This window comes from Hemiscyllium ocellatum, chromosome 28 (assembly GCF_020745735.1).
Source record: "Hemiscyllium ocellatum isolate sHemOce1 chromosome 28, sHemOce1.pat.X.cur, whole genome shotgun sequence".
Taxonomy (NCBI): Eukaryota; Metazoa; Chordata; class Chondrichthyes; order Orectolobiformes; family Hemiscylliidae; genus Hemiscyllium; species Hemiscyllium ocellatum.
This window is the reverse complement of record NC_083428.1, coordinates 15781365-15808656: the sequence shown is the minus strand read 5'-3', so window position 1 is coordinate 15808656 and position 27292 is coordinate 15781365. Positions and strand designations below refer to the sequence as shown.

The 27292-nt window shown below is 39.5% G+C and overlaps 1 protein-coding gene across 2 annotated transcripts in view; it reads left to right on the top strand.

Moving 5' to 3' along the window:
* polrmt (polymerase (RNA) mitochondrial (DNA directed)) overlaps positions 1 to 27292 on the top strand; it is a 111279-nt gene that overhangs the window by 30896 nt on the left and 53091 nt on the right. For both annotated transcript variants that reach the window (XM_060846268.1, XM_060846267.1), the window contains exons 5-10: positions 9289 to 9475; positions 11174 to 11323; positions 12224 to 12391; positions 15312 to 15482; positions 17587 to 17826; positions 25527 to 26315. In XM_060846268.1, coding sequence (XP_060702251.1) covers positions 9289 to 9475; positions 11174 to 11323; positions 12224 to 12391; positions 15312 to 15482; positions 17587 to 17826; positions 25527 to 26315 — 1705 coding nt within the window. The remainder of the gene's footprint in view (positions 1 to 9288; positions 9476 to 11173; positions 11324 to 12223; positions 12392 to 15311; positions 15483 to 17586; positions 17827 to 25526; positions 26316 to 27292) is intronic.

Below are 27292 nucleotides of genomic sequence, written 5' to 3'. Positions count from 1 at the left end.
TCCCCATGTCTGTGTGGATTTCCTCCAGGTGCGCTGGTTTCCTCCCAGATTAGGCGGCTTGGCCATGCCAAATTGCCCATAGTGTCTAGGGATCTTCTGGCTAGGTTGATTAGCCATGAGAAATGCAGGGTTACAAGAATAGGGTAGGGGTAGGTTTGGGTGGGATGCTGTCGGGTGGGTCAGTGTGGACTTGGGCCAAATGGCTTGCTTCCACACTGGGGATTCTATGATTCTATGAACAATGATGCTAATGTAGCAGAACTGTGGTAACTGGTGTACAACAACTAAATAAATCAGAGGGAAAGTGAGGACTGCAGATGCTGGAGATCAGAGTCAAAAAGTGTGGTGCTGGAAAAGTGCAGCAGGTCAGGCAACATCCAAGGAGTAGGAGAGTCAAAGTTTTGGGCATAAGCCCTTCATCAGGAATGTGGAGGCTGGGAATGGGGCTGAGAGACAAATAGGAGGGTAGGTAGATGCAAGTGGGAAATGATAGTGATAGGTCGGAGGGGAGGGTGGAGCAAATAGGTGGGAAGGAAGATGGAGAGGTAGGATCATTCAAGAGGGTGGTGCCACCTATCCTTCCCACCTTCTCCAATCTATCAGTATCACCTCTTCTTCCCCCCCCCCCCCCCATTCTACCTGTCACCTCCCTGAATGTCTGATGCCTGAAATGACTCCCACTCCTCAGTTGCTGCCTGACCTGCTGTGCTTTTCCAGTGCCACACTTTTCAACTAAATAAATCATGCAATACCTGAGTTTCTTATCCAATGTCAAAGAGTTTATTGATGTTTGTAATGATGCCGTGACTTTAAGGGGGGTGTTTTGGGGAACCAGGATGGCGGAGATCTAACAAGTCTGCCTCGCTGAGCTCTGCACCACAACTCAGGCAAAGTGATGATTTCCCACCCCCCTGTTAGATATTCTCCTGTAACATCAGACATCCCTGCAACCTCAGCTTCGGCCTCCTCTGAAACCCTGATCGACTCACCTAGTCAACAAGGCTTGGCTGCAGAGGTCCTGAAGCTCTGGAAGAAGATTGAAGCGTTGATCAAAGAAAATCGCATCAAGCTAGAACCGAACTCGGCCATGCTACAGAAGCACAAGCAGGACCTGGAAGGACTTGGGAAGCAAGTGGAGGAGGTCAAGAAACATACAGCGATGTTGGAGACCGTAGTGGAGTCCTCAGTGGGGCGGATCCAGGCCCTCAAGAAGGTGGTACGGGCCTTAGTGGAGCAAATTGACAACCTCGGAAATAGATGATGAAGAAAGAACATCCAGGTTATCAGGCTGCCGGACGGAGTGGAAGGCAAGCAGCCAGCCAGTTCGTTTGAAGACTTGCTGCCACAGTTTCTTGGTTGGTAGACCAAGGCAGGCCGGGTGCAGATTGATGGATCTCACTGGGTTGCAGTGCACAGGCCTGATTCGGACCAGCACCCCTACCCAGTCCTAGTGTGATGCCAGTGTTTTGGAGACAAACAGAAGCTAATAGAAGCTTCCAGTTCACTAGGGAAGGATCCACTGGCCCTGACCGACAAAGGATCCAAGATTGTTTTCTCCAGGACTTTTCTGTGGTCGTGATCCACAATAGGAAGTTATTTGAGGTGTAGAAGAGATTGAGGGATCTTGATATTCAGTACACCGTAAAGTATCCGGCAGTGTTCCATTTAAACAATGAGGGCCTGTGCACTTGTTTGATTTATCGGAAAAAGCGAGAAATGTTCTGGATGCTTGAAAATAGACCAGATGATCTATATGTCATAAACAATAATGTTGTTTTTTATTTTCTTTCCCTTTATTTCCTCGTGTACTTCTCTTTTATTATAGAAAGTGTTGAATTTTTTTTCCAGTGTGAATTGAGGTCAGTGCATGGTTGGGGATGGTTGGAATGCCCACCTTCAATTTAATTGTTCATAATTTTTTTTATCCTTTGCCAGAGTTTGGGGTGTGGCTCAAGCTAGAAGAAGCTATGGAGGTGTATTTGGCTGAAGTAAGAAACAGGAAAGGAGAGGTCACCCTGATGGGAGTTTTCTACAGGCCTTCCCAACTTTAATGGCATTTAACTTGTCCTTGGACAAACATATGGATGAAAATGGATAGTGTAGGATAGATAGGCTTCAGATTGGTTCCACAGATCAGCATAACATCACGGGCTGAAGGACCTGTACTACACTGTTATGTTCTTTGTTGGTAGTGTAAGCATCTCCTGTGGCCGGGGGTAGAGTCCTCTATCAGGTGTTTTTTCTATTTTGTATTCTGTTTAGATTGTTGGTTTTTAGTAGATGTAGTTTTTGATTTTACTTAATGTAGTTTTAGTATGTGTACTTTCTAGGCTCAATGAGTCTATTTAGTTGGTGCGTTGTATGTAGGGGTCTTCCTCTCTGGGATTCAAGATCGTTTCGGGGGAATATGACTAATTGTCTTTTTGAATGGAATGCACCATGGAATTAAGGGGAGTCACTCGCCGTTCAATTGAAAAAAAGTACTCTCAAGTCTCAGGAGGGAGAGGATTGATGTTGTTCTATAGCAGGAAACACACCTTGATGATAAGGAACATCTAAAGTTACAGCAGGGTGAGTTTGATTGCGTGTTCTTTTCGACCTTTAACCCTAAGAGCAGGGGAGTGGCTGTGCTTGTTTGGAAGAATCTCTCATTTATTAGGTCACATTAAAGATGAGTATGGGCAATTCGTAATTCTTAAAGCCTTAATACATGGTGAAGAGTATGGCATTCTAATGTCTACTGTCACCCGGGCGCATGCACTTAAATTCCTGACCGATGCATTCTCCAATTTTATTGCCCTTGGAACGCGGCATTCTATCATGGGGGAGATTTTAACTACCTCATGGACCCCAAAGTGGATAGAATGCTCAAAGGCCTCCCAAACATCTCTCCGCAATCTAAACAACTGGTTGACCTATGCGTGGAATTGGGACTGATGGATGTTTGGAGCTGTCTCCATCGCACGGGTACAGACTATACTTTTTTTTTCTAATCTGCACAAATGTATACTGGGATTGACCTTTGTTTTTAGCCCCCTTGGTTTTTCTGGATTCAGTGATGTCCTGTACAGTTGGAGATATTGTGATTTCCGATCATGCAGCAGTATATTTGGAGGTCAAGATTGCAGGCAGAGGGACAGGTTCACGGCGTTGACAAATGGATCCTTTTATTCTCAAGGACAGTAAGTTTATTCAGTACTTGGCCATTAATTGGGTACAGTTAGCAACCAGTCTGTACTCTGGGAGACTGCTAAGGCCAATGCTAGGGAGATAATTATCTCTTACTCGAGAGAGCTGCGGTGTGTGCTCAAGGCACGGTTGAAGGCAGCTGAGATGGCATATTTTGGTAGGCCATCGGTGACTAAACTACAGCGAGTCACAGCTCTCCGGGTTGCTTTGAATTCTATGCTCACACAGATAGCGAAGAGAGAACTCTCTTTTGCGAAACAAAGGCTGTTTGAGCATAGTGATAGGCCAGGCAAATATCTGGCCAGGAAAAAGAACAGTCCCCAATCTTCTACAGTAATCAGAGAAGGCTCTGGAATTCCTACTTGTGACTCTAAAAAGATCAATGCTGCATTTTGGAGATTTTACACCGAACTATACCTGTTGGAACGTTGTGAGGATAGGTTGGCTAAGATGAAATCATCTTTTTTTAAGAACCTGGACCTTCCAGGTGTGACTTCAGAACAGGCGTCTCCTCTTCATGTCCCCTTAACAGGACAAGGGATACAGGAGGCAGAAAAACAGCTCCAGAGTGGGATGGCGCCCAGCCCTGATGGCCTCCCTAGTGAATTCTACAAAGAATTCATAAATATATTGTCCGGGCCTGTGCTGGCCATGTACAGCTATTCGTACAGTTATGACTGCCTCCTGCCATCCCTGAGAGAGGCTAATATCTGTCTCATCCTCAAGAAAGATAGATCCTGGAGGATTGCACTTAGTATAGGCTACTAAATTCGGACTTCAAAATTTGAACAAGACTTTTGTGTTAAGATTAGAGATAGTGTTGCCCTCTGTTGTTAAGGAGGACCAGACGGGTTTTATAAAAGGCCGCAGGTACTCCAACGATATTAGAAGATGGCTGAATATGGTCCAAGTGTGTCAACATTGATCGGTTCAGGGATTAATGATCTCTTTAGATGCAAGAAGACATTCGATCAGGTGGAGTGGCCATATCTTTGAAAGGTTTGGTCGAGGTGAAGTCTTTGTCGGATGGGTGGAGGTCCTGTTTAGTGATCCTAATGGCTGTGGCTCTCACCAATGATGTAAGATCCAGTAATTTCAGTATCAGTAGGGGCAATCTGCAAGGTTGTCGCCTCTCACCTCTACTCTTTACATTGGTGATTGTGCTTCTGCCAGCGACTCAGTCCGTAAGGACCCTAACATAGCTGTCCCAGATGTGGGATCAAGGACATATAAGATCAAGTTATATGCAGATGATGTTCTCTTCTTACCAAACCTGGCAGTTTCTGCCCCCCATTTAATAAAATGTATAAATTCATTTGATTCTTTTTCAGAATATAAGATCAATTTTGCAAAGTTGGAGACTATGCCCATGGGAGGGTCTTAGGGGAATACCTGACATTGAAGGTAAATCGCAATTTCCTTTTAAATGGTTGCAGGGGTTTTCTTTATTTCATTATTTTTGTTGCTCCCAACTTTGATCAGTTATTTAGGCTAATTTTGTTCACTTGCTTGACAAGAATAAACAAGATCTTCAAAGATGGGAGGTCACCCAATATCCTGGCTAGGTTGAGTAGCCCTTATTAAATTTAATATCCTTCCTCACTTGCTATTTTCCATGCGAATGCTCCCTCTGATGTTTCACAGGCAAACCTTGTGGAGACCTACTGGCTGGTTTAGTTCTTTTATTTGGCATCACAGGGGCCCTTCATTCAACTCGCCAAATTGCAATTACCCCAAGGGCTGGGCGGAGTGGACTTCCTGGATATTAAGAGATACCAACAAAGCTCCCTTCTGTCTTTTGTAAGTGACTGGGCTTGTGAGCATCCAACGCCAATATGGTTTGATATCGAGGCCTCCCAGGCAAAGTGCCCTCTTAGTAGTCTGTTGTTTATGGATAAGATGAGGACAGTTACAGAATACCATCTGCATCCAGTTATTAATACCATCAAAGCATGGAGGGCAATGTGGCAGAGTGAGAACAATTTATCTAAAACCTCTTTTCTCACCCCAATAGTTGAATGCCGGGATTCTGGCCAGGGATAATGGACCCTGGATTTAAACTTTGGGCAACTAGGGGAGTCTCTTGTCTGGGTGACTTATTTGAGGGTGAGATCATGATGTACTTCGACCAAATAAGCCGCAAGTATGGATTATCTAGCAGAGACATTTTTTATTTTTCCAGGTTAGGGATTTATTCAAAAAAGAACTATGCTGTTGACCAACCCCTGCAGATCCAATACAGAGAAGAGGATGCTTCTTGCCTAGAGCACTCTCTTGGTTAGTTCTGCCTACTGCCTCCTGTGGGTAGTTCCTTGGATAATATTGAGTGACTATGTGAGGTCTGGGAGAAAGAGTTGGGAGTTGAGAATTCCTCCGAGACATGGGAAGACATTTGTGAGAACATGAGAAAGGTCTCGATCTGTAACAGGACACATGCCATGCAGTTGTATGTTCTTCACAGGGTTAATTTGGCTAAAGACCATCTTACAAAATTTAAGAAGGAGCATCTCCAATGTACCCTAAGTGTAAATTAAGCATAGATACCCTCACCCTTTGTTAGTAGTTATGCCACAAACTTTGTAGGTATTGGAACACTGTGACATGAGTAATAGAGGGGGTCTTGGGGACTGAGGTTAAGGTAGACCTGATCTCCCTTCTCCTTGGGTTGCTGAACTTCGCATCCTTAGGTGTACATGGGAAAAAGCTTATTAACATCCTAACTTTAGTGCGAGGAAGAGTATTCTGATGTGCTGAGGTCCCCACCCGGGCTGGTCGGAGTAACGTAAGTTAATTATTGAACCCAACCCTTTCGATTTTCTTGCAAATATAGTGTACCAAAAGATGGAATATTTTATATAAGACATGGCAGCCCTTGTTGAATTACCTGGAAGCAGATATGTCTGCCATTTTAATTAGGGCCTTTGGTTAGCCATGATGATTAGGTTCAGTAAACTTGATGTCCTGAGAGGAGGACTTTCAAATAAATGTGGATGTAATAATTAATACTGTCGATAGTTGGGAGCTTCGGTTTTGTTGCACTGAGTGGCGGTATTTATTTATTGATCTGTAGTCAGTTTGTTTTCATTTGTTCTGTAGAGTAGGGTGGTAGTTGGTTTATTGTTATAATTTTATATTATATTTTTGTAATGTTATAATTTTGTAAAGAAAAGTTAATCAATAAAATACTTTTTTTTAAAAAAGGGTGTATTTTGCCCTGCTTTTGGAAAGAAATTTGGGGGGGGGGGGGGGGGCGGGCAGGTGTTCTGACAATCTGAGAAGATAAACAATTTATAAAGCCTAAGATTTTTTTTTAAATATTGGAACAATAGAAGCAGCCTGAATGGCTGTGGTCAAGCTCCCAACTACAGAACCAGGGATTTTAGTTTAGCTTTCTGCAACTGCTGTTAGGGTCTCGAAGAAGTGAAAGCTATTCTTTCCCCTCTCGGTTACGGCTATAAGCTGGAAATTCTCTGCCTGCTACTGGAGAACTGCATCAGAGTCAACCTGTTTTCTGAATTTGCCTTTTTCCAAGACTGTATTTATGGGATGTTGCAATATTGGAACCGTTAATTAGCAATAATTACTGTATCTATTTGTTCTGTTAAGCTTTCATGTAGAGTTGTTATTCCAATTCCTTCCTTCCTTTTTGTTGTATTTTAGCTATAATGTTTGAATAAATTGTTTTGCTTAACATTGAGTAGTTTGACCAATCAAATTGAATCTGCAACACAGTACCTCACAGTTACCTTTAATATAAGAAAAAGTTGGGGTCCAGGATACCTCCTTAATATATTTTAAGGGGCTCTGGTCCATAACATGTTATGCCAGTGGGAAGAAAACTTCTGGGGGTCCAGAAGCTTTTACTGAACAAAGGAAAGATGCAAACTTTTATACATTTATTTTCAGCACACTTCTGATTACAACAAACCAATTGTATTATTAATTGGTTACATACACATCCTATCAGGGTAATTGTGTGATTGCATTGTCAATAATGGACAACTCCAGGTCTTCCAGTGTTTCCCAAAAATCCTTATGATATATTCTTGGGCTTTGACAATATCATATTCAACCATGCTCCAGTACTGCTGATTTCTGCCTCTGTTATTCAGTTCCCCCTGCTAGCAGATGGAGGCTTTCTTCCTACTGTCTCAGGCTGTCTGCCCATAAGAATTCTACTAAATTCTTTCATGTTAGTTTGTTAGTTGCATTTAGAACTTCTGTGTGCCTATATAGGTGTATATAATACGTAGTGGCAATTTTCTAAAGAGTCTTAATTATTGTGGGATTAGGCTTTTTCTTGTAATCTTTACTAAATAACAATCTTTGAATTAGCTGGTTAAAGGGGAAATTGTGAAGTCTTTTCAAGAGTGTTCCTTGTTAAACAGACTCTGTCTCAAAGCAGACTCCACAGGAATATAGTTAATTCCTTAAAGTCAGATGTATTTAAACTACCCTTTTTATCATATGTGTGTGAATACATATAAGTGATTACAATCCCTGAAAGAGTCTGAACTACTGTGAATCAAGCTTTTCTCCTTCTATTCCATATTCAATACCAAACTTTAAATTAGCTTGCAAGAAAGGCTTCTATCAGTGCTTCCCTTATCAAAGCTGTCTCTGTAAACAGTGGTTACATTTTTGCTGCTTCTTAATAAAATCCTATTCTGTGATTTCTATGAGACACTTTATCTGGTTGTTATGAGTATGAAGACTACAATTCTGACTCTTAAAATTACTGCTTCAGCTGGCAATTATGGCCATATTTGTCAACTGAAAGCCACAGCCAACCATTTAATGTTAGCTAAGAACCATGGGCAGCTCTAACACTTAGAAAGGGAAGAGAAGAATAAGGGTGTCAGTATGAAGGAAATGTTTACGTCTGGGGAGGAATGTAACTTGGCTATTATAAACTTTCAGCTTGACAGAAGTCTCCTTATTTAAATTTATTCCTCTCAGTTTTTATTTGGTCTTTGCTTCAACGCTACAAATAGCTATAAAATGATTATTTATTTGATTGTACTAGCAATGGGAGGAATCTTGCCAGGGCAGCGAGCAAATATCTTCCTGTTTATATTGGACAACATTTTGTGGTCACAGCAAAGTGATTGCCGCTCATCACAGAAAGAAAGTTCTGACATGGGCTTCACTATTTCAATGATGATTTGATTACTTTCCTGCCAACAATTGGTATTTATACAATCATCAAGCAGATTAAGCAGCCAATCACATTAAAATGTTCTAAAAGCTAGCAAACAAGCAAACACTGATTATCCTTCACATTTTAATTTCATAGGGAATGAAATAAAGCTTTGGATCTACACACAGGCTTAAGGCAGATGTCGAAATAATCAAACTATTTTTGAACTGATGACATCTGTGGATAAGAGGAACTGTCATCAACTTGCACTCTGTTTCTCAATCCTGTTTAAATTTCAGGTTTCTAGGATCTGCAGCAGTTAACTATTTTTAAAAGTGATTCTATTGCATTAAAAGGAAAGGTTTTTTTTCAAAATGCCAAAAGTTTCCATTCCCTAATTGCTAAATTGACTATTTATAGCCAGAAAGGCTGTCAAAAGTAATTAGGGCTTAATGCATCATTTTTAAAAAAAACGTTTTTTCAACAGGCCACAACCTTTTCTGAGGGTTTTTACCCCTGAGGTTAGAGCGTAATACTAAAAAATGGAAGTGCATGTCAATTCAAGTGACTTTAGTGTCTTCCATCTGCAGTGAGTTTGACAGCACACCTAGTGGAAACCCACTCAGACACAAGGAGAATGTGCAAACTCCATGCAGGTAGTCACCCAAGGCTGGAATCGAACCTGGATCGCTTAGTGCTGTGAGGCACCAGTGCAAACCACTGTGCCACCATGCTGCCCTTGTTTGAATAGAAATGATTAAGTGTTTATGTTTTCTTAATTATTTTTCCCCCTGCTGGTAAGGAGGTATTTAGTAAATTATGAAGAGTGAGTAATTACTGTACTATCTCCAGGATATGATGCGTTGGACAACATTGTACATGCAAGGAAAATCTCCTATTGTTTGGGAAGATTAAACATTTGTGCAACATATTTTAACATTTCCAATTTATTTTCCTAGATGCTTTCAACAGTTAAAGGAAGACGGCTTCACAATACAAGACTTGTTTAAGAATTGTGTGTTCCATAAAGATGAAAGAGAGATGATAATGAAAGCCATTTGGGCTGTAGATCCTGAATTCCAGCTCCAACCTGAACCTGAAGTGGAGATTTGCCAATCTCCATTAGTGAAGCACTTTTATTCAAAGGTATGAGGGACAGCATTGCATTTGTTCTATGAAGTCAGTCTTTTGTTAACTTTTTTCAGTTCAAGTCAGGGGCATCAGTCACCTCAGTGACAATGTTTTATAGACAGTGAAGCTTCCAAGCTAGGAGAATTTGAGTGCAAGTCTTCAAATTATTAAAAATGAGAAAGTTTAAAGCCCTCAGAATTGTGAAATATCCAGAGATTCAAAAAGGAATCAAAGAATTGTCTCTGTTTCCATGGAAAAGAAACTGGTCCATGTCATTTAAGTAGAAATTTATAGTTGAGACAGGAGTGTAATTTCTTTGGACTTGGGTCTCTATCATGGAAAATATTAAGAAACAAGATGTAATTTTGCCATTTGAGGTCTTGAACTCTTCTTTATCCACATCACTTGGTTTATTTAATATATTTTGTGTGTAAATATATGTTCTGTTGTAAAGGAAGCATCTGCAGTCTTGTGTGAATATGTTTGTGGCTAATCACACATTGACGACCTAAAATAAGAATTAAACACATGATCTATCAAGTCGAATTTCATTCTGTGATCTGACGTTTGACATACAAAGATGTCAGTTTACAGTACTGTACTGTATAGTATAATAGTTGGTTCAATTGTTGTATAAGTTATTTGCAAGGTGTGAACTATATCTACAATTTATAATTATAGAGATAGTATTGGTCGCATTAAAAAATACCATTGCCAAAATATAATGATGTAGGGGTGCCGGTGTTGGACTGGAGTGGACAAAGTTAAAAATCACACGACACTGGGTTATAGTCCCAACAGGTTTATTTGGAAGTACTAGCTTTCATAGCGCCACTGCTGCTTCAGGTGACTAGTGCGGCAGGATCATAAGACACAGAATTTATAACAAATGATCACAGAGTCATGCAATTAAAATGATACATTGAACAACCTGGTGTTAAATGATTTTTAACTTTAGCCAAAATTGAAGATAGCTGATTAACTTTTCAAATTTAGAGCTCCCAATACTTAAACAGTGGTGATGGTGATGTTTAGACTCTGAGGTTGGTATTCCAGTTGGCAATAATAATCAAATCAGCAATCCAGAGGAATGCTAATCTTCTATCATAGTTGCACAGGAATGTTGTTGACTTTTGTCTAGAGTGCCCTCATTTCTGTGGATGAGACAGTAGCCTCACAGCCTCCAGAGCCCCAGTGAAAAAGTTGGAGATTGTCTATTAGTTTTTAGAAGAGGAAGGGGACAAGACTATTCTTTTGAAGAACTTGGGTAATTATGGAAGGCTTGAAAGAGGACACGGTGCTCAGTGGTGGTTCAGTATGTTGATTAGCATTAAGCCAACAAATACTTGTATTTGTATTTAAGCCCAGGAGTTTTGGACGTACTCAAAGTCTGGTGAGACTGTATTTATTCTCCAACTGCATATGGCTTGAGAATACTGAGAGTCACTCACCTAGTATGGAACCATATGTAGCTCAGATTCCATTCCTCAAGTGCATTACAGAACTAGTTGGGTTTTTACAATTCTGCTACTTTGATGGTAAATTTCTGTTCCGCCCTACAGGTTGTCAGGTTTTTTGAATTCAGTTTAACAAATTAGCCTTGAGGGATTTGAACTTAACTATCTCTGAGTAAGTACTGCAATAATCACTAGGCTATCACTATCTGACAAATTGCTAGTAGTTATGTACATGAAGCATCTTGTTTCATTTCAGATTGAGCCTATTAAATATCCCAAATTGCATCTGTGTTTGGAACAACTAAAGGAGAGATTTGATCGACAACTGAGCAGGGAGCAAGAGGATACCATTTCTATTAGCTCTGTTGAAGCAACAAAACCCATTACAGAGAAAATGAAAAGAATGGTACTTATCTTCTTGTATGTAAGCACATAGTATAAAGCAATAAAATCGAAGTTATTTTGTGTATCTTTTTAACTCTGATCATGGTCTCTTCTGCTAAGGTCGAAGACAAGATCTCCTAAGTGCCTTTGCTGGTTGTTATTAATGATGGTCATAAATATTTATTCTGTCTGGTACTGTTAGCTGCCATTGACAAAGATGCTGTACCTGGTTTTCCAGCCCTGACTTCTTTTGGTACTTGTCTTAAGAATGGCATGGGGTCACAAAATATCAAGTGAAGAAATCTCAGAAATCCGTTAATGTTTTCCACATTTTAAAAAGCCATGTTTGTATTTGTATGATCTTATCTTCTATATTACCTTGTACAGTCTATCATAGTGACTTGTAATTCATACTTTATTAGATAATTATTTTAATTATTCTAATTAATAGTTTATAGTCTTAGATAATCTTTTAAATTGTATTTTATAGGCTTTTAAATAGTATTCTGTCTACTTTGTGACTTGGGAAAGAAATATGAAATTTTCCTAAGGGCTTTAAATCTGTGTGGTATCTAGTGCAATTGCGTCAGAAGGATACTGCTTTTAAATAAAGTGACATGCATTCAACCATTATTTATTATAGGGAAGAAAGTGAGCACTGCAGATGCTGCAGGCCAGAGTTGAAGAATGTGGTGCTGGAAAAGCATAGCCTGTCAGGCAGCATCCAAGAATCAGGAGAATTGACATTTCAAACATAAGCTCTTCATCAGGAATTCCTGATGGAGAGCTTGTGCTCGAAACGTCAATTCTCCTGCTTCACGGATGCTGCCTGACCGGCTGAGCTTTACCAGCACCACACTCTCCAAATCATTATTTATTATATTTGATTATCACTAACAGAATGTATTTTGTTTCGATTCAGCGTAACCGTTTGGCAGATTTACGTGCCAAGTGGCATAAATCTCTACTGCAGGCATTTCGTGAGTTCAAGTTTCACTTGGCTGGTGACCGAAGTTGTTCCTGGAAAATGAATCTCTATCCTTATCTCTGCCTGCTGGATGATAAGGAATATGTAGATATAATGATACAGGTATGGATGACAGAGCTGTGACCACTTTCATAAATCATTAATGCATTGAATTCATTTTAGCACTTTGAAGGTTAATTAATAGCTTTGACGTATCTGTGTTCCAAATCAGAATTAATTTCAAATATTGAGTATCGAGTGTTTCCTGGCTTTTTCTTTATCCGTGTTTTTGAAAAGATAGAAGTTAGTTTGAAATACGTTAGTTGGAATTGAAAGTAAGTTTTGGTATAGATCTGGCCGTGAAGCCAAAGATTCACATTGATGTTTAAATTGACTATTTAAGTTGAGTGAACATTTTCAGGCATTTAAAGCTCCTGCATGAATTGATTTGAGACAAAAGTGAGGACTGCAGATGCTGCAAATCGGAGTCTAGTTTAGAGTGGGACTGGAAAAGCACAGCAGGTCAGGCAACATCCGAGGAGCAGGAAAATCGACATTCCTGATGAAAGGCTTTTTCCTGAAGCGTCGATTTTCCTGCTCCTCTCATGCTGCCTGACCTTCTGTGCTTTTCCAGTACCACTCTAAACTCGACTCTGATTTGCAGCATCTGCAGTCCTCACTTTTGTCTCAAATCAATTCAAGCAGGAGCTGGAAATGCCTCTAACCTGAATTGATTTGAGATCTAACGTAACTGAGCAAACTGTCTTGTTAGACAACAAAACAGGCGGTCAGGAACGAAGAAGTTGATAGGAAGGATATAAGTGTTGGTAGAGCGATGGAACTACATATCACCACTGAAAGGTAAGTCTACATTTATTGATTGTCACCAAGTGGGAGCAAGGAATTTAGCGGGTGCCTTGGGTAAGTGAGTTGCTCTGAAAGTAACCAAATGGAAGCAGAAAGTATTAATTAAGGACAGGTAAGAAATCTATGAAGAGAAAATGCGATTCACCTTCACGCAGAGTGTCATTGGCTACTTGAACCCATATCAGCAGTTCAGAAACTAGAATCATATATTCAAAGTTGGGGGACCAACTACATGTTTACAAATCTTGTAACACAGAAGCTCAAGCTTGACAAAGGGTTTGATGGAATCCAAAGTTAAAACAGGTGAATAAGTTGGAGCTACATATTGGAATTCAGAAGAATGAGAGCGCTATAAAATGGATATTGGGAGGATGTTCCTTTTTGAGTTGGAGACTTGAACTAAGGGACACATTTTAAGAATAAGTGCTGTCCCTTCTCAGACAGAGCTGATAAGTTACTTTTCTCTTGGGGCATTAGTATGTGGTTATTTTGCTCCTAGAAAACAGTGGAAGCTGGGTCACCAAATTTATTCAAGACTGAGTTACATACATTTTTGATAGACAAGGAAGCTAAAGGTTATCAGGTTGATAGGAATATGGAATTAAGACCACAACCAGATTAGTCCTGGTCTTTTCAAATGGTAGAGCAAGCATGAAAGGACAAATGGCAAACTCCTGCTCCTAAGACCTGTATTCCCACAACCCATTTCTTTTGTTCCAATGTGCTACTTTTAGGATAATAAATTGTGATCTGAATGTTCACAGTACAAATGTTTCTGTGTCTAGCAGCAAAAATGGTTTGTAGACAATCATTTTAAATTTGGCTTTAAACTTTTCTCTTGATAAGGGTTCAAGTAACCAATGACATTCTGCATGAAACTGAATCACATTTTCTCAAGTGCATCTTGAGCTCTCAGCAATCCAATATGGATGGCAAATATATCTTCCTACATACACCATCTCCACTGTACCACCTTCTCTTGATAGATGTCTTATCTGTCTTAATTAACACCTTTTGCTTCTACGTGGTCACTTTCAGAGCAACTCAATCTACCAAAGGTCTCCTCCAATTCTTTGCTCCCTCTTGGTGACATAATCAATAAATGTAAACTTACCTTTCAGTGGTGACACATAGTTCCATCTTTGTTCCAGCATTCGTACCCTTCCTACCAACTTCGCCATTCTTGATCCCTCTATTGCAGACCATCTGTTTTGTCGCTAAACAGGGCTACACTGCTTCCAGAAGGTGGTTTTTATTTGTTCATAAGCCATTTTATGACACCACCTTGTGGCCATCGCATCCTGAGGTGGAATTGGAGTCTAGACCTTCTGACTCGGGCATAGGGATGCTGCCAATGCACCACAATATCTTTCCTTTTTGATGAACTTGTGAATTTAACAGACTGATCTGACTCCTGAGTTCACCAGTTTCTCATCAACGCACATTCAAAACTACTTCATATTGATGCAAAAGAATTGTTTGTTTTAGTCGGTTCTGCTATAGCATGCTAGCTCCATTCTCATGCAATCCCATTGTATAAGAAATTTGTATAAGAAAATTGCATAATAGCAGCACCATTTAAATTAATGGGGCCTGAATCACATTATAACCAGTTCGTGCTTTAGAAACAGTGTCCCCAACTCGTTAATTGTGTTATAGTGGATTTGCATTATTGAAATACGCATTATAACAGAACAATCTATATTGTCACGATTGCTTTCCTCCACGTAATTTCTGTGTTATGTTCTGAAAATGTATCAGATGGTCCCTTAAGCTAACCCCTCTCAATGTTAACTGTACAGACATGGCTAAAATATGATGGAACTGTGTAGGCACAGGTGATGAGGGATCACCTAAGGGTTACAGATTTTTCTATTATTTACAAATGTTATGAATAAAATGTTTGCAATATTATGAATGAATGCAACACAAAAAGCATTGTTTAAGGCAGTCATTTTGCCCTTTAAGCAAAATGCAGCAGATGCTGGTATAAATCTGACATAAAAACAAAGTGCTGATGACTTGAAATAGTAACTCTTCCTTTACATGCAGATGCTGACACACCTGGGGAGTATTCCCATCATATGCTGTTTCTGTTTTGGACTTTATGAAATGATGATTCTTGATCAGTGTGTAATATTAAAACTGATTTAATATTTTACGTTCCACCTCTCAGTCTATTGCAAATATCCCGCCAAATGGTGAAGCATTACTGACAATTGCTAAGGAATTGGGTAACAGAGTCTACAACAAGTATTCCATACGGAAGAAGATCAAAAATGAAATGGTAGATAAGATTAAACAAATTTACTATGCCTACATCGAACTGTTGGCAAAGGATACGGAGGTAATGCTAAATTAATGTTTTGTTTCTAGTTTAATTATTTTAAATAAGAATAAATACAATTCTTTCTTTTCTAATTTTGTTAACAACTCTTAAGTTGGCATCTAGCTGGTTTATTAATGATTATACATTAGTAACATTCATCTATATGACATTTGCATTCGGATCTGCGAACCAAAACCAAAGATATTTTGAAATACTTGTGTCAATACTGTCACTTCAAGAAGGTTATTTTTGCCCTTGGTTATTTTGAAGCAAGGTTGTTCAGGCAGAGGCGCCGAAATGTCTAGTTAGCAATGGAAAGGGAACGGCCAGTTCTCCCAGTTCAAGTTTTGTTTAGTTTGTTTTAGCTGTAGCAGTCACAAGATGTGAGAGACCAGGGGAGTTGCAAGCTTCAGCAAAGAACTCTTCCGACTATTCTGAAATCTCTCTCTGGAAGTGGTTCCCTCCTGCCTGTAAGAATCTGTGTTTGAATTTACCTTTTTACCAAGGGGTGTTTATGGGATGTTACTATATTAGAACATTAATTAGTTAAATTGCTGTATCAAGTTGAAGTTTTCCAATAGTTAAGTTATTCCAAATTCTGCTTTCTCTTGTTCGTGTTTCAACTGCAGTGTTCAAATAAATTCTGTTTTGCTTAAAACTGAGTGGTTTGACTAGTTGCATCATATTTGGAACAAGCAGTTCACATTTACCTTTAAAATAAGAAAATGTTAGTGCCTAGGCTATGTTCTTAAAATATTTTCAGGGAGTCTGGCCTGATCTCTAGCATACTGTCTGGATATTTTCCACAATTATGAAGTTGAAAGCACAACTTAAAAGTGTCACCTTCGTGTATAACTCATTACATTAAGATTTTGTCCAGCACTTCTGCTCGTAGATTTCTCAATAATCCTAATTAAGAATGGATTTAATATTTGAATCAGTATGATCTATAACGGTTTAGATTTCTTATCATCTTTTAGTAACATTCAAGCATTTATCGGTTTTGAGTCTTGCTGTTGCATATGGTAACAATCAGAATATTTTAAAACATTTTGGAAAGCTCAGCTGATAATAAGTAGGAACAACAGAACTTACAAACCGACCCATTATGGGCGGCACGGTGGCACAGTGGTTAGCACTGCTGCCTCACAGCGCTAGAGACCCGGGTTCAATTCCCGCCTCAGGCGACTCTCTGTGTGGAGTTTGCACATTCCCCCCTTATCTGCATGGGTTTCCTCCGGGTGCTCTGGTTTCCTCCCACAATCCAAAAATGTGCAGGTTAGGTGCATTGGCCATGCTAAATTGCCCATAGTGCTAGGTGAAGGGGTAAATGTAGGGGTATGGGTCTGGGTGGTATACGCCTCGGCGGGTCGGTGTGGACTTGTTGGGCCGAAGGGCCTGTGTCCACACTATAAGTAATCTTAAAAAAAAGCAGCAATGGAAAAATAATCCACTCTGGGTGATGAAAACAATACTGGTTTTATTTGCGTGAGTAAACTTAGTGTAAATAGTCCTATCATACTACAAAGGTTTAGAAACATAAGAGAAAATGCATGACTGGTAAGTTGGTTGATAAACGTGAGACAAATGATTAAGGCTAATGAATGTTCCTTGAATTAGAAAAGGTTTGCTCTGCACTTCGGGACCAGTGGTAGGACCAACTTTTCCCTTGAGATATTTCAACAATATCAGTTCTGGATCAAACAGATTTTTTTTCTTTCTGTTAGCAAAAGTAGTGATATGGAAAAGTGTAAGGCCGACTGTAAAAGACTTCAAACAAACACAGATTGGTGGCAGACACAATTTAATGCAGAAGTGTATGAAATGTTCTTTAGAAAGGATAACAAAGAGTAGAGAATATGATCTCAAATCAAGATGCTAAACTATAGTGGAGGAACGGAGAGAGTAACATATAAATTAATAATTTCTTGAAATTTCAAGAATGTATAAACAGTTAATTGTGAAGGCATTAGAATGGCATATTCAACGTTCTTTTGATCTTGATTTAATATGATTGCACAGCATGGAATGAACACTTAGAAAAGCTATAATTTTTTTTGCAAGCCAGTGATTATTTATATGTGGTAAAAGCATTTAATTATAAACTGTGTTTTGATTCTAGCTGAACAACTTCCTGCCTCGTGAGCACATGGTGAAAGTAGAAAAAGAGATGAATTTAGGTCTTTCGCTATTAGGTGAAGATTCTCCCTGGCCACATTTTCTGATCATAGATTTGGGAACTCATCTCGTAGATCTAATGGTTCATGAAATTAAAATCCCCATGAACACCCAAAGCCCAAGTCAAGAGAGGAAATTTATCCCAGTCTTGTATCACATGTACAGCTTTCGCAGTAACAAGCAGGTGAGGCACAAAGTCATGATTTTTTTTAGTATTTGGGTAAATTTTGTATTGTTATTTTGAACAATGTGCACTCAATTGTACTTAAGTTGGTTGGAGCCAACACCTGTCTGGTTATCTTGAATTTGTATTTTTTCATGAAGTGGCTGTGTAAATGCTTATGGAGAAGAAAGAAAGGCTTACAGTTATGTTGGCAGTTGGGACTAGATTGAGTTGGGATATCTGGTCGGCATGGACGAATTGGACCGAAGGGTCTATTTCCATGTTGTACATCTCTATGATTATACGACTCAATACATGATCACAGGATTTCCTGAAGTAATTTGCAGCCATTTAAATATTTTTGGAGCTGTGGGGTAGGAAATGTCAGAAATATAGTAGAAAATTTGCATACTGCAAGTCGTTACAGAAAACAATTCAACAGTAAGATAAGTTGTTTTTCTCAGTGATCTTGACTGAGAGATGAATATTTACTAGGATGCCAGGGATTAATTTGTTCCTCCTCTTAGAAATAGTATTGCGGGATCTCTTCGGTACATCAGAAAGAGTAGGCAGATTTAGATTTAACATCCCGTTTAAAAGATGGCACCTTTGACAGTGCAAGTATTGCAATGGAGTGTCAGCCTAAATTTTGGTTGAAGTCCCTGAAGTCTCAATTAAATCCACAACTTCTTGAAGATGTGAGTGTGCCATCACCTGAACTATAGGTGATAGGGGTACTGAATTATACATTAACAGAACTAAGCAGCTATAGCTATGTAGTTGTTTTTGTTCAGATGTACTGATTGTTTGGATGTCAGTAAGACATCACTTGGTCTCCACAGCACGACAGAACAAAAAAAAGTTATGGAAGAATCTAATTATGCAGTTGTTTTCTATGTCAAATTTTATCTTGTTTTAGCAATCTACCAGATAAGTGGAAAGATGTATTTCATCAAATGGTATTAGTTGTTATTCTTTTTGTAAAAAGTGCTGTTTTGCTCATGAAGATTTGTAAGAGAAGTTTTAATGATACCAGTATGGTTAGAAGGTAATAAATAGAGAGTTTTGGAAGAGTATTAAGACTATAATATTGTATCTTTAAAAGGTTTTTGAATGACGGGGTAGAGATTGCTCTAATTTACTAATCTGTTATTTATTGCTGCATATTATGGTTCCTAATTATAGATTTATGACCTGTGTTTTGTTCCATTTACATTTTATGAGAGGGGAATATGTCTTGCAACCTAAAGGAATGTGCATTAGTACTTTCAAATTCCTTCAGTTTTTTAAATGTCTACTTAAATGAGCTTTAGCAAATAACATCCTGTGTGCAGTCTCGTAAAACAATATTAACTACTGCAATCCCATAGAATTGTTACAAGACAGGAGGAGGCTATTTGGCCCATTTTATCTAAAGTGGCACTCTGTGCATTTTCACTTGGTGACAAACTCCTTGCCTTTTTCCCCGTAACCCCACATGTTTCTCATTTAAATATAATGCTCAATTTAGTGTTCCCCTACCTCACTTCCAGACACTGCATTCCATATCCTAATGACTTGTGGTGGAATACTTTATTTCTCACTCTGCATTTGCTTTCTTAGGAAAATATTTACAAACCCCTGGCTTTTGATCAGTTTCCCAGTAGGAATAGTTTCTCACTATCTAGTGGTGCAAACCCCTCATGATTTTGAAAACAACTTTCACGTATCTTCTTAAATGTCTCCTGTCCAAGGAAATATTATCTTTTTTCAATATTGCAATGCTCTCCTTAACCAAAACTTCCATCCTTCCATTTTCCTTCTTTTCTATCGTTATTGAATGACTTGTGGCCAGGAATATTTAACATCCAGATGAGCCCTTTACGACATGCGACTTATAAAGGTCACTTAAGAAAATTTGAAAGAATGAAACATAAGTTGATCATCAATAAATTGGCCCATTTTTAACCTCATTTGTGATTGAATTATTACTGAAGAGAATTAGTACAATATCAGTCTGCTAAGATGGTTAAAAAGTATACTACATATTGTAATGGCTGATGGAGAGTTGCATTTTTCCTGCAAAGTGAAAGAATAAAACGAGAATGCTGGAAATGTGAAACACAAGAAGAGAATATTCTAGAAATAGACACCCCATTCAGCATCTGAAAGCAAAAAATATGGTATTTGGTCATTCATTAGATTTCTGTTTGGTCATGCATCTGCTATACTTTCAAAACTAGAATCCCATTTATGTTCGTCCATTGTTACAGTTTGTTCATATATATTACTTGTTATTTACTGTGGTATGAGGTTGCATGGGGGTGGACAAAGTCAGAAGTCATGACACCAGGTTGCAGTCCAATCAGTTTATTTGAAATCGCAAGCTTTTGGAGCGCTGCTCTTTTGTTAGAAGTGGTTCATCTGTCAAAGAAGCATTGCTCCAAAAGCTTCTAATTTCAAATAAACCTACTGGACTATAACCTGGTGTTGTGTGATTTCTGACTGTATTAATTTATAATTGTATGCGGGTGGTGGATTTAATTTTATGCAGGTGGTGGGCCTTAACAAAAGATTCGGTTGAGCCCATGTAATTTAGTGCAGACAAAAAAATAGTTGTTGGGTGATGATGTCTAAACTTGAAATGTAACTCTGTACATAAAGAAAAGTGGATAAAGACTGGCTTTAGTTCCATTTTTCTTCAATTGAATTTGTGGAGTAAGTCCACTATACTTTTTATTTCACTCAATCATACAACTACCTAAACAAATTTAGAATTCCTTTGTTTAAAAATTTGCTCAGTTGTACATTAGATGCATGTTTTTGTCACAGAACCAACATTTGTGTCCCATCTTGGGTGGTGATCTCTTTCTCGAAGTGCTGAAATCTGTGTGATGAAGATGTACCTCTGTGCTATTATGTTGAGAATTCTAGGATTTTTGAGCCATCATTGATGAAGTTAAAAATCACACAACACCAGGTTATAGTCCAAAAGGTTTATTTGGAAGCACTAGCTTTCGGACCACTACTCCATCAGTTAGTTGTTAAGTATAAGATCGTAAGACAGAATTTATAGCAAAAGTCTACAGTGTGATGTAACTGAGATTATATATTGAAAAAGACCTGAATTGTTTGTTAAATCTCTCATCTCTTAGAATGACCTGGATTGTATGTTAAATCTCTCATCTTTTAGAATGGCCAAGTTGATTTCAGTTTTTTCATATGTAATCCTAGAACATTTTTAAAGTTACATTCTCAAGTGAACTTTAACAATAGGTGCCATTTTGGCCCAGATAATGTATTGAAGGTGTGAGGTGTCCTGTGTGAGGCTGTCAGTGCCCCAATGTTCAGACGGATTCTATTTCTAAAAAAGGGATTTACAGAATCTTATATGGATTCATGCAGCTTTTGAGCAAAATAAAATGTAATTCTGCAAGTACAAATTCACCCCACAAACTTGTATATGTGGGCGGGTGTGCGCGGGGTGGGGTATGAGTGTCTGTGTGAGTGTGTGTACATTTGTGTGAGTGAAAGTGGAAAGGGATATAAGTCTGTAAGAGGTGCATGTGTATGAGAGAGAGCTTGTGTTTGAAGTGTTGGGGGGTGTGTGTGTGTGTGTGGGGTCACCTGTAGTGTAACATGAAGCCAAGGTCCTGGTTAAGGCCATCCCCATGGGTAATGAACGTGGCTATCAGTCTCTGCTCAGCCACTTTGTGGTGTTGCCTGTCCCAAAGTCCTGCTTGGAGGATGGTCACTCACAGGTCCGAGGTCAAATGTCCCGGACCGCTGAAGTGTTTTCTGACCGGGAGGGAACATTCCTATCTGTTGAACGGACACCGCACAACAATCATCCATTGCCATAGCCTCTGCTTGGTCTCGCCTGTGTACCATGCCTCAGGGCATCCTGGCCTGCAGCATATGAGATTGACAATGTTGACCGAGTCATATGCTGCATCCCCTACAATGATGGCATCGCAGCAACAGCCTCCGTACTCAAAATCAACAGCCAATCTCCGAACACCTCATCCACTTTATCTTGACCACAACGTTTTCACCTTTAACAACCAGTTCTTCATCCAGACACACAGAACAGCCATGGGGACAAAGTTTGCACCCCAATCTACCAATATTTTCATGCACAGGTTCAAACAAGACTTCTTCTCTTCGCAGGACCTCCAACCAACACTATACACCAGGTATATTGACGACATTTTCTTCCTCTGGACCCATGGAGAGGAGTCACTGAAAGAACTACACAGTGATGTCAACAAATTTCATCCCACCATCAAACTCACCATGGACTATTCTTTAGCATCCGACTCATTCTTCCACCCATGCATCTCCATCAAGAATGGGCATCTCAGCACCTCACTCTACCACAAACCCATGGATAACCTCACAATGCTACACTTCTCCAGCTTCCACCCAAAACATATTAAAACAACCACCCCCTACCGTCAAGCCCTACGAATACACAGGATGTGTTCAGGTGAGAAGGAATGTGACTGGCACTTGGAAGTACTCAAGGGTGCCCTCATAAGAACGGGGTACAATGCTTAACCTATCGACTGCCAGTTCCGATGTGCCACAGCGCAAAACCGTAATGACCTCCTCAGGAAACAGACATGAGCTTCAACCAACAGGGTACCGTTTGTTGTCCAGTACTTTCCAGTAGCCAAAAAACTACGCCATATTCTTCACAGCCTGCAGCCCATTATCAATGACGACGAGCATCTCGCCAAGACCTTTTCCTAGCCTCCACTTCTCACCTTTAAACAACCACCAAACCTCAAAGCCATTATTGTTCACAGCAAACCGCCTTGCTTTCAGGATAACACCATCCAACCTTGACACAGATACCACTATTACATGTTGGGGAATCTCCCACCATGTATGTGGCAGGTACTCATGAGACTTGGCCAATGTTGCCTCTCTCATATGCTCCAGGCAAGGATGTCCTGAGGCATGGTAAACTGGCGAGACTGAGCAGAGGCTATGGCAGTGGATGAATGGGCACCGCACAAAAATCAACAGACAGGAGTGTTCCGTCCCAGTCGGAGAACACTTCAGCTTCGGAACCTTGAACATCGTCAGACCTTCGGGTGACCATCCGCCAAGGCGGACCTCAGGACAGGCAGCAATGCAGAGTGGCCGAGCAGAGGCTGATAGCCAAGTTGGGTACCCATGGGGATGGCCTCAACTGGGACCTTGACTTCATGTCACACTACAGGTGACCCCACTGCACTACACACCGACACAGACACGGACACGCACAGACACAGACACTCCATGCTGTCACACAGACCCTCTCTCATACTCAAGCTCTTTCTCATATGCTCAAACATGCACACACATACAGACACCCCTATTTCTCCACCCCGTGCACATGCGCACGCACACAAACGCACACACAAGTTTGTGGGGTGAATTTGTACTTGCAGAATTACATTTTATTTTGCTCAAAAACTGCATAGATCCATGTAAGATTCTGCAATTCCCTTTTTGAGATTAGAATCAGTCTGAACATTGGAGCACATACAGCCTCACACCTTCAGTACATTATCTGGGCCAACGTGGCACCTATTGTTAAAGTTCACGTGAGAATGTAACTTTAAACATGTTCTGGGATTACATACGAAAGAACTGAAACCAACATGTCCATTCTAAAAGATGAGAGACTTAACAAGCAGTCCAGGTCTTTTTTAATATATAATTTCAGTTGCATCACATTGTAAACGTTTGCTATAAATTCTGTGTCTTACGATCTTATACTCTACAACCAACTGTTGAAGGAGCAGCACTCTGAAAGCTCATGCCTGATGTGTGACTTTTAACTTTGTACACCCCAGTTCCACACTGGCACCTCCAAATCATCATTGATGAAGGAATAGTGATTTGCAGTTGACAAGATGCCCAGCCTATATTTATATCTTTTTGGCCTATCATTGGTTGGAAGTGGAAATCCATGGTTGAAACCTTTTGTGATCTTGTATCTGTCATAGTGGAAAGCAATCGTATTGTGCTGTCCAGCTAAGCTAATTTTGAATGATTGGTGCTTGGATGCCGGGCAGCTTGATTTGTGAGTCAAAAGGTTAGCACGGGAAAAGCACAGCTGGTCAGGCAGCATCCAAGGAGCAGGAAAATCAACGTTTCAAGCATCGACTCTCCTGCTTCTCAGATGTTGCCTGACCCACTTTGCTTTTCCAGTGCCACACTTTTTGACTCTGATCTCCAGCATCTGCAGTCCTCACTTTCTGAGAGGACACTGCTAATGGACTGTTTGTATTACTATCAAATTTGGAGGATCTTGCAAAGGGTCGCTGATAATACTTCTCTCAGGTTTGAAGTGCCTGCTGTAGCTTGTCCAAGTGTCTGAATTATATGGGGTCATGAGTTGCCTGCAACCAGAATCCCAAAACAACTGTTCTACTTGAAATTTGTTCAGAGTAGTATGCTCCAAGGAGCCCAGTGGAAATGTATTAATGACCTTAAAGAATCCCTGAAGAAGTGAAATATACTCATCGATTCATAGTTTGCCTTGTGACTAACCAGAAATGGAGAAGGCTCATACAGGAAGGCACCAAACATTTCAAGGAGCTTTGGGCATTTATAGAGTTGAAGTTAAGGTATTGGAGGGAAAGTGTGAACCTCAAAACAACCCATTTATCCAAACCTTCAAACTCAACCCATCCTACATGTGGCAGAGTCTGCAAATCCCAATAAAACCTGAGTGAAAGCAAGTCACCCTCAATCCCAAAGACAGTGCAAAATTTTACATTATTGTACAACTCTGTTTTGTATGTAGTTCCTCCCTTTTCCCATCATACAGTTTGTGCTGATGATGAAACTCTTATGGTCATCCCTTACTGACCATAGATATTTGGGATATTAGAGATAAGCAGTGTTGTGGTTTCCCACAGGTGGTGGTTGCTGTTGCATTAAATGAATATCTATATGCAGAGCAGGAATGTTTCAAATTGTTGTATTTATTAAACAATGTTAGTTTCTAGAACAGGGTCTCAGTTCATATTCATTTGAAGGTTATCTTTCATGAGTTGAGCATATAATGTGAAGTGATAACTGTTGTGGATTAATGAATAGTTATACTCCATATTATCTCCATAATTTGCTTATAATTCAGAATATTTAGGATTTCTTTTAATTGAATCTAAAACTCTGTTCTGGTGGTTTCATGGTGGTAAATATAAAATTAGAGGACATGAATTTGAACTACCCAGAGTGATAATCAGATAATATTAAAATCTGAATCTTAATGTTGATGGTGCAGGATCCTTATCCACCTCCTCCATTTCTGCCATCAATATTTGTCACCTGTGGGTGTGCTGATGTCCTTCAGTGTTCAATTGACTGCTCAGTTTGGAGTGGGAGGTTTAAAAAAAAACTCACTGTCCATATGTCTTTACAAAAGGCACTTTGTTGTCATTGTGCAATAAAATGTCAGTATAACACACAGCAATGAAAGTAAAAGAAGAATCGTCAAGATGTTTAAAATTAATTGGCTCAGGAGAGGGAAATTTGCATGGAAGTCAAATACATAAATGATTGTCAATATATATGTCCAATAGAGTGTCTTTTTTAAAAGATTTTGCATGGTAGAAATCTGAAATCAAATCAGTGTTGGGAAATACACTCAAACTCATTAAATTTGGTTTGGGGGATGGGAAGCAAGCTGGTTTACTGTTTTCATTATGAACTACTTGTTGTAATGTCTTGTTTTGCAGATTGGTTTCATCAAACCGCATCCTATTCTAACTGAGCTCCTTTCGCAAGCTGCTGAGACAACATTAATCTTTGACTCCTGTGTCATGCCAATGGTCTGTGCTCCCATCCCATGGACTTCGCCTCGGTTTGGAGCCTATATTCTGGCACCTACCAAATTAATGCGGTGCGTGGAAGGAGCTCTACAGCATCAGTTACTCCTGGAGAAATGCAAGAGTAGTGACTTGCATCCAGTGCTAGATTCTTTAACTCAGCTTGGTAACTGCGCTTGGAAGGTTAACAAACCAATCCTTGATTTGATTATTTCTATTTTTAATGATAAAGGAAACGAGAAGCTGGAGATTCCACCTCCACTTTCAGAAGCACCACACATGCCCAAGTATGACCCAAAAGCTGACATTAGTCCAGCAGCAAAGTCTGTATTGAAAAAAAAGATAGCTTGGGTCAGAAAAAGGGCAGCTGAAATGCACAGTCTTCGAATGGATGCCCTTTACAAGCTTTCCATTGCCAACCATGTCAGAGATGACATATTCTGGTTTCCGCACAACATGGATTTTCGAGGAAGGACGTATCCCTGCCCCCCATATTTTAACCACCTGGGCAGTGATGTCACTCGTGCAGTTTTATTATTTGCAGAAGGAAAACCTTTGGGAGAACATGGGTTAAATTGGTTGAAAGTTCATCTTGTTAACTTAACCGGCTTTAAGAAAAAGTGTTCCCTTAAAGACAGAATTGATTATGCTGATAAAGTAATGGACGACATTTTGGATTCGGCAGATAACCCTTTAACAGTAAGTGAATATTATTTCAAATGCACCAGTCTATCAATTAAATGTTCGTATCTACACTTTCAAGTATTTGTACCAAAAACAGAAGTTGCTGATGAAACTCAGCAAGTCTGGCAGTCTTTCTCAAGAGAAAGCAGAGTCCAAGTTTCTGGTCCAGTGACCATTCAACAGAAGGATCAGAGTTCTGATGAAAAGTCATTGGACCTGAAACACTGACTCTGATTTCTGTCAGACCTGCTGGGTTTCTCCAGCAATTTGTTTTTGTTTCAGATTTCCAGCGTCTGCAGTTTCTTGTTTTATTCGTGTTGTTGCATTCTGTCTTTAAATTGCTACTAAAATTGACAGTGAAATATGCATCTTGATATTCTGTGGATATGAAGCAATGTAATAATTAAAAAGGATTGCTATTTTTATATTGGCTGTATTCCAATAGAAGTTTTATAGAATCCCTAGATTTGCTGTTACTTTTATTCACTGCTGCTTGAGAAAAGTATTCATGATGATCAAACTTTCGATAACATGAATTATTTTATAATCCCAGCATCAGCCAAACGTGTGTTGAATGAATGGGCGATACCATTATTCAACTTTGGCACTGTAAGATAATTCAAATAGCAGCCACGAAACCTCCTCCACCAGTTGGAGAAAGAAAAGGAATTTGAAAGATGATAAAAGCAAACATGTAGATGAAATAAGGAAGAAAGAGTAATTGAATGCAACTAATTTATTAAGTACAGATTAAAAATATGCATGTTCACTTATTTCTGTGAAATAATGTTCCTGTTCAAAATACTGCTGTCCTTTATGTACTCTCTAACAAAACTCTGCTACTGAAAGTATAAAAGATATTCTACTATGTTAATAACTGCCAAGTGATCTAAAGCATTCAATTACAATTATGTGGAAAGCTCATTCATGCAGGTTGAATCGGCATGTAAGCCACTCATTTATATTTCTGGCATTTGAAAACTTTTATTCAT